This window comes from Phycomyces blakesleeanus (genome assembly GCF_001638985.1).
Source record: "Phycomyces blakesleeanus NRRL 1555(-) unplaced genomic scaffold PHYBLscaffold_11, whole genome shotgun sequence".
In the NCBI taxonomy this organism is placed as follows: Eukaryota; Fungi; Mucoromycota; class Mucoromycetes; order Mucorales; family Phycomycetaceae; genus Phycomyces; species Phycomyces blakesleeanus.
The window spans coordinates 465,024-475,466 of record NW_017265144.1 but is presented as its reverse complement, the minus strand read 5'-3'; the positions used below and the strand labels follow the sequence as shown (position 1 = coordinate 475,466).

The following is a 10,443-nucleotide window of genomic DNA, read 5'->3' as shown; positions in this document are numbered from 1 at the left end:
TCAAATATAAACGTTTAAAAACACGTTAGTAGTCAACATCAAATAATTAAACACTTTTTGTTTCTGATAATGATAGCAAGCCTTTTCAAAAGCTATTTAAAGCATTTATCTTTCACTTATTCTATAAACATTTTCTAATAAAATAGTTTTTACTATAAAGAAACATCAATTCCAGCTTTTAATGCTTTAAGAAATGAATACTTTTTACAGCAAATCTATAAAAAAAAACTTTTAGTTGAGTAGGGATTGTTGCTATTAATATCTATATACCTTAAATGTCAATGAACTATAAAATGTAATCATATTTTTTTTTGCATACTAGTACATAAAAGCCTAGTATTGAAAAATACATTAGTTCCATCTTGCAATATAGCATTAAATCAACGTCGAAATATGATATTGGATATAGAAAAATTTTATAGCAAACGTATTTGATACTGTTTAATTGTATTGTTTAAAGACTTAATTTATTGCTCTAAAAAAATAAGAGCAACAGTATGTTTCACATGGTTCTCCTGATATATTGACTATATATGCTATATCTATATAAGAATCTATTTACAGTATCTATAAATGATGCACAGTACAAACAAGACATACATACATGTAATTCTTACGAGCTTTATATTATTCAATAAGAGAAAATAGTATAGCTCTTGCAAATTGAAAGTTGAACAAAATTTTCAAATTTTAAGAAAATTCTGGTTTTGAAAAAGACAACTTTAGGTCTTTTTCAGATGTCGATTGTCAAATATAGATGCTTATAAATGTCTCCACTTTTCTGGCGAGTTCAAAGCATTTAACAGCTATATCTATTAGAGCATTTAATAACACTATCGAATAATTGAAAAGTCACCAAAAATTCAAACGAAAATAAAAATGTCCCTGTTTCACTAAAGGGATTAAAACCTCTACTGAAAGTTTTCATTGAAACTTTCCATTGAAACTTTCCACTAAAAGTTTCCACTGAAAGTTTTCATTGAAAAGTTTTATTGAAGGTTTCTACTGAAAGTTTCCACTAAACGTTTTCACTGAAAGTTTTCACTGAAAGTTTCCACTGAAAGTTTCCACTGAAAGTTTCCACTGAAAGTTTCCACTGAAAGTTTCCACTGAAAGTTTCCACTGAAAGTTTCCACTGAAAGTTTCCACTAAAAGCTTCCACTGAACATTTCCACCAAAAATTACATTTTCTTTCCATAATGACATAAAATTACTATCATAACAAATACATAATCACATAATCTCTTGGTATACGCATATAATGATTTCACTCCAAGTAGCTTTAACAAATACTTGCTTTTCCACTTAAATTTACTATGTAAAAGTATATTGAAAAAATGTACTGCCTATTTTATTTTATTTACGAAAAAATATTATTAAAATATATTTTCTTAAATAAAATTTATAGTGATAGTAAAGAAGTGTAGAATGCAGAGAGAAACGTGTTAATAGTAATTCTACATCTAAAAAAAGCAGATTATAAATTTCAGCCAAAAATATAATATAATATTCTCTATTTTTATTTTTATTTTTTGAATATTGACTATTAAAATACACTAATAAAAGAATTTTTAATTTTTAAATTAACAAACTTTGGCAATTTCTTGGAACTTGACTTCTGGCTCTTTGAAAATAAATATTTTTTGTTAATAGTTTTTGTTTTTAAATATTTAGTGGAATACTTTTTTTGCTACGTATGGCAGCACTGTTCCGGCATATGTGACCCAGTGGTTGGTCTTAATCGGAGCAGCCGGGGGATTGCTGCCACTGATGCATTGCCCTGGGCTTCTTCGGCCAATTTCTTTGCGGTGGCTGCAAGTAATGCGGCTTCTGCAAGCTGGAGCTTCTGCATGCGGCAGTTTTTCTCTTGCGCAGTCTTCTGCTCTCCACCCAGCATGTACGGCTTGTTCCGTTATAACTTCGATCTTCTGCTGTGTCTTTGCTTCTTCGGCCATTTCTGCTGCACGTTCAAATGCAAGTGCAACATACTTGCTCCTTGAAGCAGATTCTGCCTCCGCAAAAGCTGAGCATCTTTCTTCATATAAAGCAGCCTCATAGACGACAGTTTCTGCTTTTGCAGCTGCTTCTTTTGAGCGAAAAATCTCTTTAATCATTAGTATTTCAATTAACGCAGCTTCTGCAATAATCATATCTTCTTCTACAAGAACAACATTAATTTCTTTTAGCTTGAATGTCAGATAGTCATTAGACACTTCTTTGGAAGATGCAGATGGGTTTCCAGTAGATTTCCCTAATGTATGAGATTCTATTTACAATATATTTATATTGACTAAAATGTAGGTATATGTATTTGAAAATAATACTTGTAATTACTTACAAATACTGAAAATATTTGACTGGTAACTAGTGAAGACATTGCTTACCATGTACTTCTTTCTAGGTGAGGCTTTCTGCTATATTTCTTTTTACCAAGTGTCATATCATTATAGTACACGTTCTGAGCAATCTTTTTATTCCACTTGGAAAGAAAGAAACCGTGTATATATAAGTTTGCTATTAATATCTTGTTGTTTATCTGTCTATTATTATATAAATAGACAAGACAAGAAAAAACCTACTAAATGCATTTACTTTAATTCAGAATGAAATTTACGTCTTGTAAGTCTAAGGTAGTGGCTGGAGTTAAAGCTGAAGTTTTCACTAAAACAATGTATTATAGAAGCAAGTGAAAGAAGGAAAATATATGTAAAGAAAAAAGCAGTAAGTTTTTCATTCTTTGAAATTATTTCCAGTAAGCAGTATGTGCCGTAAGAAACAAGAGTCGCTTGATAAAATTTATATGCATCAAGCATGTAAAAATATTAATCAAGTGTGCTCTTTTACATTTGATGAATACTCTGATTTTTTTTTTGCAATTTCTCTCTTTCCAAATGTCACTTTGATTGCATTGTCTTTATGATTACTATCTTTTCTGAAGTTTCAATTTCTTCCTCTTCTAATAAGATGTTTTTCATAGCTATCTTTTCTTTCTGAAATCCCACTATCTTATTTTACAGATTACTTTTTCTTATTTTCAATTTTATATCACTATTTTTCAAAATAAGCTGGTACAATTGACATCTTTATTCTAATACAATTCTTATCAAATCAATTATCTATATTTTCATGTAAATAGTCAGGAAATTTCTATCAAATAACGAACAGCTTTTCTATTCAATTTTTCAGCTTGCCAGGAAACTTTCATATTATTTTTTTGGAAAACAGTATTGTCTGTTGCAGCAATTACATATTTATGAATAAAAATAGTTTATTAAGTAATAAATATGCGCTTATTATGAACAGAAAACTATACAGCTACTTCAATATATATTAAATCCAAAAAGAAAGAAAATTTATTGATTTATTTGTTTAATATACTTTCAAATAGACTCGCATATTTGGAGTATATTACATACTATAGCACTGTCTTAATATTTAGTATATCTCATCTTTTTTTTTATATATTTAGTTTTATAAAAAAATTAGAGGTTTTCAATAAAAAAAAATCTTTCCACAATAGATTCCCTAAGCATCTTCTATTTGAATATTTGATTTTTTTTTACTCATCTTGGTTATGAGTTTGTTTTAAAGATTCAACTGCTTTATTCAAAAAAGAAGAAAGTGAATTGAATGTAGTAATTATTATTTTCTTGATCTGCAAATATGTAAGTAGTAACCAAAAAAAAATAGAGGATCATTAAGGTATATAAAATAATAATATTTAAATTCAATTTGTCTATTAATTAAATGCTTTTTGCAAAATGATGTTAAGCTTTTTCTGTAATTGACGCATTTCCAACTACAACGTATTTTATTGCTTTTTAATGTCTATGAGCTTGAGTGTGGGAAGCAAATGTATCATTTTAAAAAAATGATTATTTTTTTCACTCTTTAATTTTGTTCTTCTTTAAGGCGAAAAATAGTATATAGCAATAATTAAAAGAAATAATTCAAAGAAATTATGATTATTATAAAGCTGATAATGTTGAAAGTATTTAGCTTGCTTTTTGTTTTTATTAAACTATAGTTAAAAGAAAAAGATTTAAATAAAAATATCTTGAGAAAATAAGAATGTATTTGAAAGTATAAGTATTTTTCAAGTGCTTCATTTTTACTGAAAGTAAAAGTAAAAGTAAAAGTGCTAGTGCTGCAGATTCTCTAATAAAATCACAGAGTTTTAAGAAATTTTGTAATTTTTAAAGAAAATTAAAAGGGGGGAGTGAGGGAGTGGGGGGGGGGGGGGGGGGGGGGGGGGGGGAAGGGTAAGTTATGTGTTTATGAAGTCAGAGTTAAAAAAGTCTTGGGGGTTGGTTTTATAAAACGAATAGTGAAGGATTGATTAAATGTGGAAATTATTTCTAAGAGTCTAGAAAAGCATTGGATTTTTTAATAAACGAATAGTAACGGGGCGATTTTTGGGTATTGACCAATTCTGAAAATGTTAGGATATATTTAGATTCGTTAACAAAATGAATGGTGAAGGTATCTCCTTTTTGGACTCACAAAAGCATAGAATTTATATGTAAAAAAAAACTAGGCCGTCTAATTCAATTTATAAAAATATCTAAAAAATTCTCTGAAACACTTAGGCGTTTCTGAAACAAATAGCTACCCCGTCCAACGAACCGGTTTATAAATCACCAAAGTTTTCCTAGCCGTGGTGATATTTTTTGAAACACTTGATTGCCCCTACCCAATCATTTTATAAAAAAATATAAGGTTTCTCTAAAACGCCACTCTTGCATGGATCGCATGACTGATATTCATCTCACTCCCCCCTTTTAATTTTATTTTCTAAAAATTATGAAATCTTTTGAGATTCTGTGATTTTATGAGAATTTGCAACTGTAGCACTTTTATTTTCAATAAAAAAGCACTTGAAAAATACTTATACTTTCAAATACATTCTTATTTTCTCCAGATATTTTTATTAGACCCTTTTCCTCTAATTGTAATTTAACAAAAAAGCAAGTTAAATAATTTAAGCATTATCAGCTTTGTAGTGAGCATAATTTCTTTGAGTTCTTCTTCTTTTGATTATTACTAAATTCTATTATTCGATTTAAAGAATGGATGGTTAAAACAACTTTTTTTTTAAAAAAAAAATGTAAATGGAAATGTATATAGTAGGCCATAAAATGTCCAAACTTTTTTATTAAATATTTTCATAAATTTAATAGCTGGGGGTTCTTTTTTTTTTGAACTACATTTTCCAAAGTATATATAATTTATTAACATTGAATTTAAATAATACCACTGTAGATACTCTTAATTACATGACTTAAACTCTGGACTTTATCTTTCAATTACAAAAAAAAACATATGTATGTGTTCACTACAAAAACAAGGAGAATGATCTTCTCTTACTATTCCTCTCCAACTTTACTCTCACACCTTTTTTTCTCTATATTTTTACCAGCCACACCTCTCTAGGATTTATCTCCTCTAGATCAAGCTAAAAAAAACTGCTCTCACGCTTCTCATTTAGTGGCCTAGGCCTCACATTTGCTCTATGATCTTAATATCTTATTGTCCTCCCCAAGACCCGCATTTTATTTTCTTTGTTCTGTTTGTTAAATGACCTTTTCTTTCAACTATTCTTTTATATATTGTTCAATGATTTTAACTTTTTACTCTGAGTTCATCTTTTTGACAACTTATCTGCTGCTTCTTGCCTTACACACACACTTTCTGCGGTAGGTACATCTCAATTGACTGAAATACAGACTCCACAGGCATGCTCTAATTGTTTTTTTTTTGCTAATTAACCGGGAAAGTTAACAACCTCCCAAACTGTTACAAAGCGACCCGCATATCCAATACACATTTACACAGCATAGGACAGTCATTGTACAACAAGAATTTGAATAATAATAATAGATGCAAGCAATATTATTTAGTGTCCTATGAGCCACTATGTACAAACCGTACTTTTGTGTGTACTTTTGACGGGGTCAACAAGATGAAAGAGTGGCCCGATTTTTCGTAGACGAAAAGGGTCCCATGATTATCGAGTGACCTTTTCCACTTACCAAAAGAATGGACATGGGTTCTGAGTAGGCTCTCAATATTGAGAGTCTTCAATGCTCCTTTCAAGATGCATATATTAATTGTAATAACTTATTTGTGTGTCTAACAATATTTTATGTCTTTTTTTTTAAAAAAAAAATTCTTTCTTTAGAATTGCTCACAGAGAAGCCAGATTGTCGTACCAACCTCTACTCGAGAGTCAATGACTCGATTGATGAGCAGGTTTCTTTGACAGCTGATGGATAAAGAAGAAAGAGAATATTGATAGAATGACTTGTCTGGTATCCAGCTATATGATTTACTCACTCTCTCACACACTCACACACACACAAAATAAAGAAAATAAATAAAACTACAGTCCTACCTTTTTTTTTAAAGAAGTAACCTTTAAGGCTTTATTTATATATATAGAAGAGGAAAGTAATAAAACTTGTTTTTGATTTTGTTCAAATTCTAGTTCAAATTCAATAGGAGTTGGTCATAAACAGGGTTTTTTTTATTGATTACTCTTTTACATTTTATTGATTTTTAGAAATGTGGTTCTTTACAAGTTAATCTATCATTGGTCTTTGCTCCTGTGCAAAACTTCTTCTTCTTCATATACATATTTTACATGTATACGCATTAGAATTGCCCCCCACTTGTAACACGTGAGGGGCAACAAGGTTTTATACTGGAGTCTCATATATATATGTGTGTATATGACCTTGAAGTTGGGTGTGCCTTTCTTATTTGTTCTTTTTCTTTTTCAAATCCTAGTGATGCTGATATTGGCTGTCTCCTTGTTCAAATATACCATTCATCCCATCAACAGCCGGAGAATAATGAACACCTTATGATGACAACAGCAAAAAAAATAGCAGTGAACTTTAAATTAAATCTGTGTGTGATGATGTTGTCTATGTTGTTACTTACTGTTCATATTGACCACTTACATATATAATATCTATCTGTTTGTGAAATTTGGTGCTTGTCGCTCTATACAATACAAATTTCTTTAAATTTAGTCAAAAGATTACTAGTATTAATATTATTAGCAAACAAAAACTCGGTGAGAATAAAGAACAAGATACTGTGTAAATATGAACTAAACTACAGTAGCTAATTCTGTTTTTTTTTTGAAGGGGGGTTTTTTGGTTTATAGAAAAAAATTACCAAATGTTAGAGCGCATCATCTTATTATTTTATTTCTTTACTGTCAAAATAAGAATATCTTTTTGTCTTTTGAAAGTTACTGGCTCTTTACAGGCCAAAAGACCTTTCCAAAGCTGAATAAGCTGTGTTGAGAATGCCTTGCTTGAAATAAAGATATGAAAAGAAAGAAATAAAAAGGATTTTAGAATAAATGTTTGTGTGTGTGTGTATGATATATGAATTGACAACATTACAGTTTACTCAAATTACTTCTTTCTGTATCTGTGCTGTTAATCCCTGATAATGAACCATGGGCCAAATGATTTCAAATGATTTATATAGAATTAGTGTCTATTCTCCATATAGAAACACACACACACAAAAGGCTTTGAAGAATATGAGTTTTGATTATTGGTATACTTGATCTATCTATTGCAAATGGATAATGATATTAGTAGTAGGGCTAGAATATATGGTCAATTGTGCTTGTGGGGTAAGGTATTGGAAAATGAATGGATTTACCCACATTACAATAGTTACACACCAGAATATAAATTATTAATTTTTATTTTATTTATCTATATGGGTTATTGGTGTAACTGTAGAGTGGCTTTTCTTTATTTGACGGGATTTTTTTTAAAGGACAGTAAGGAAGTGTGTGTGTGTATGAATTTAAAGAGAACATCGGGTAGCCATTAAAGACTATAGAATAATAAAAACGCAAAGGCAGAATGGTAATTGTTTTGTTAAATAAATAAATTAATATATATATATAAATATAAGAAATGCTTATCAAATTATGGTCGATGATTGTGACTGCAAGCAAGATAATAAGAGGCTGTGTGTGGTGAATGGGTAAGGTCCATCAGCTTGTATCCGTTGTGTGATCTTCAATCGTCATTATTTCTTATTTTATTCAATAGAATGCCCTTGATTTTTTTTGTGGGGGAAATATATACAAGGGATAAAGGAGGATTTATTTTTATATAAAAAAAAACATATAATTCAATTTATTCTTCCTGCTATCGTAGAATTGAATAATATATATATATTTTATATATATTCACCGAGAAGAAATCAAAAGAGCCAATCAGCTGCTTTATTCACAGGGCATCAAAGCCTAAAAGAAATACCCTATGTTTTTTTTACTACTGTCCATTATACTATGTATTTAAGGTTTTTCTCCACAGCGGCGATTAGGACCATTTTATTTTATATTATTATTATTATTTTTTGGGGGGGGGAGAGTGGCGGGAAAAAATTGTGGTTTTTTTTTTCTTACTGGTATAAAAACCAACCGCTGCTTCTTTATCCTTTCTTTTTTGTTTAAAAAAAATCTGAATCTAGACAACTACAACTACAACAAATCGCAATAAAATGACTGGATCACTTGGAAAACTCAATGTATTGATGGTTGGTACAGGTGAATACACCACTGGCTTCGTCAACGGAAATGCCTCGGCATCTGACAAAAAAGTTGGTGTCATTGCATTGACCATGTTCGATTTGAGACGACGCGAGAAAGTATCTTCGATTGGAATGGTTGGTGTGAACGGAAAGAAGTTCCCTGCTGTCAGAGAGCACCTCAGCAAGAACATCGGAGAAGCCTACAAAATGGATACCCAAGTCACTACCTACCCTGAAGATGATCAAATTGATCCAGATTCATGTAAGTTATCGTCATTAATGGATTACACACGCACACACACAAAAATTATAAATTAATATCACAATCAATCAATCGACCAATCGACCAACCATTCACTCATATACAAAAATATTTGTAGACAAAAAGGCTATCGATGATTTGTCTCCTGGTGATGCCATCACAATCTTTACTCCCGACCCAACTCACTTTCCTATTGCTCTCTATGCTATCCAGCATGGTGTGCACGTCTTGGTCACTAAGCCGGCCGTAAAGTTGTTGGCTCAACATCAGGAACTCATGAAAGAAGCCAAGAAACACAACGTTATTGTCATGGTCGAGCACCACAAGCGCTTTGACGCTACTTATGCCGATGCTCGAGTCAAGGCCGAGAAACTTGGCGAATTCAACTACTTTTATAGTTACATGAGTCAACCCAAGTATCAGCTCGACACATTCCGTGCCTGGGCTGGCAAAGAGTCTGATATTAGGTAAAAAAAAAACAAACCCCGCCTTATCCAAGCTTGAAATTATTACTATTTTATTTTGTATTATATAAAAAAAATAAGAAAGATATTTATTTTTTTGGGTGGGATCTAGTTATTACCTCAACTCTCACCACATTGACTTTCACTGCTGGGCATTGAATGGAAGGGCTGTGCCTTACCGAGTCACGGCATCTGGATCGAAAGGTGTTGCAACAAGTGCACCATTTAACCTTGTAGATGGTACCGAGGTAAATAAACACATTAAATAAAATAAAATAAAATAAAATAAAATAATCTTATTTATTTTTTATTTTAATTTTTTAATTTTTTAGGACACAATCAGTTTGCTGGTCAACTGGCGTTCTATCAGACACCCAGGGTGTGAAGGTATAGCAGTCTACACCTCTTCCTGGACTGCACCAAAGGGAGAAGTTCATTCCCAGCAGCGATTCCACTACCTTGCTGCCAAGGGTGAGATCCAGATCGACCAGGCCCATCGTGGTTACACCTCCACTACTGATGAGGCAGGTCACAGTCACGTCAACCCATTCTTTATGAACTATGCACCCGATGAGGAGGGTCACTTTGGTGGCCAGACTTCTTATGGATACCTTTCGATCGAGAAATTTGTCGATTCATGTCGTCAGTTCAATGCCAACAAGGTCAGCTTGGCTACCCTGGAGGACCGCAGTCTGCCCACACTTGAGAACACTGTTCTGGTGACAGCAATCTTGGAAGCTGGCAGACGCAGTCTGGATGAAAAGAGACCTGTAGATATTACCCAAAAGAATGGAGAGTGGGTCTTGTTGTAAATAATAAAAATAATAATATCTATATATATATATATGTATATATATATCCATATCCATATCCATATTTCTTTTTTTGCAACAATTTTTGTATAAAAAAATAAAATTCAAATATAAATTATCATTATTTTATCGATTATCAAATACATGGATCCCTATATCTGTGTGCATAATTATATAGGCCTTATAAGTTTATTGGATTGTTTGTGGTGTAATGTGTACAAGTCTGTACAAGTCAAAATACTCGATAATAGAATTCCATAAACACCAAAGGACATGAAAGCTTTGACTGTAATTCACTGTGCTAATGGTCCAGGCTAAAAGAGGGTTAATGAAC

At 31.4% G+C, this 10,443-nt stretch overlaps 3 protein-coding genes across 3 annotated transcripts; 1 reads left to right on the top strand and 2 right to left on the bottom strand.

The window, feature by feature from the left end:
- Positions 1 to 1,041: 1,041 nt before the first annotated feature.
- PHYBLDRAFT_145668 (hypothetical protein) lies at positions 1,042 to 2,377 on the bottom strand (the record flags this gene model as incomplete). Its single annotated transcript, XM_018431510.1, has 3 exons — positions 1,042 to 1,161; positions 1,695 to 2,266; positions 2,335 to 2,377. The coding sequence occupies 3 exons, from the start codon at positions 2,375 to 2,377 to the stop codon at positions 1,042 to 1,044; spliced, it is 735 nt and encodes a 244-aa protein (XP_018291306.1).
- Positions 2,378 to 5,243: 2,866 nt separating this feature from the next.
- Positions 5,244 to 7,476, bottom strand: PHYBLDRAFT_168618 (hypothetical protein; the record flags this gene model as incomplete). The annotated part of the gene is made up of 6 exons (XM_018435905.1): positions 5,244 to 5,299; positions 6,033 to 6,089; positions 6,213 to 6,265; positions 6,946 to 7,025; positions 7,227 to 7,322; positions 7,435 to 7,476. 6 exons carry the CDS (start codon positions 7,474 to 7,476, stop codon positions 5,244 to 5,246), a joined length of 384 nt encoding a protein of 127 aa, XP_018291305.1.
- A 1,027-nt stretch (positions 7,477 to 8,503) lies between these two features.
- On the top strand, positions 8,504 to 10,247 carry PHYBLDRAFT_133752 (hypothetical protein). The gene is made up of 4 exons (XM_018429591.1): positions 8,504 to 8,833; positions 8,952 to 9,300; positions 9,410 to 9,545; positions 9,630 to 10,247. The coding sequence occupies exons 1-4, from the start codon at positions 8,542 to 8,544 to the stop codon at positions 10,107 to 10,109; spliced, it is 1,257 nt and encodes a 418-aa protein (XP_018291304.1). The 5' UTR covers positions 8,504 to 8,541; the 3' UTR covers positions 10,110 to 10,247.
- The last annotated feature ends 196 nt before the right edge of the window (positions 10,248 to 10,443 follow it).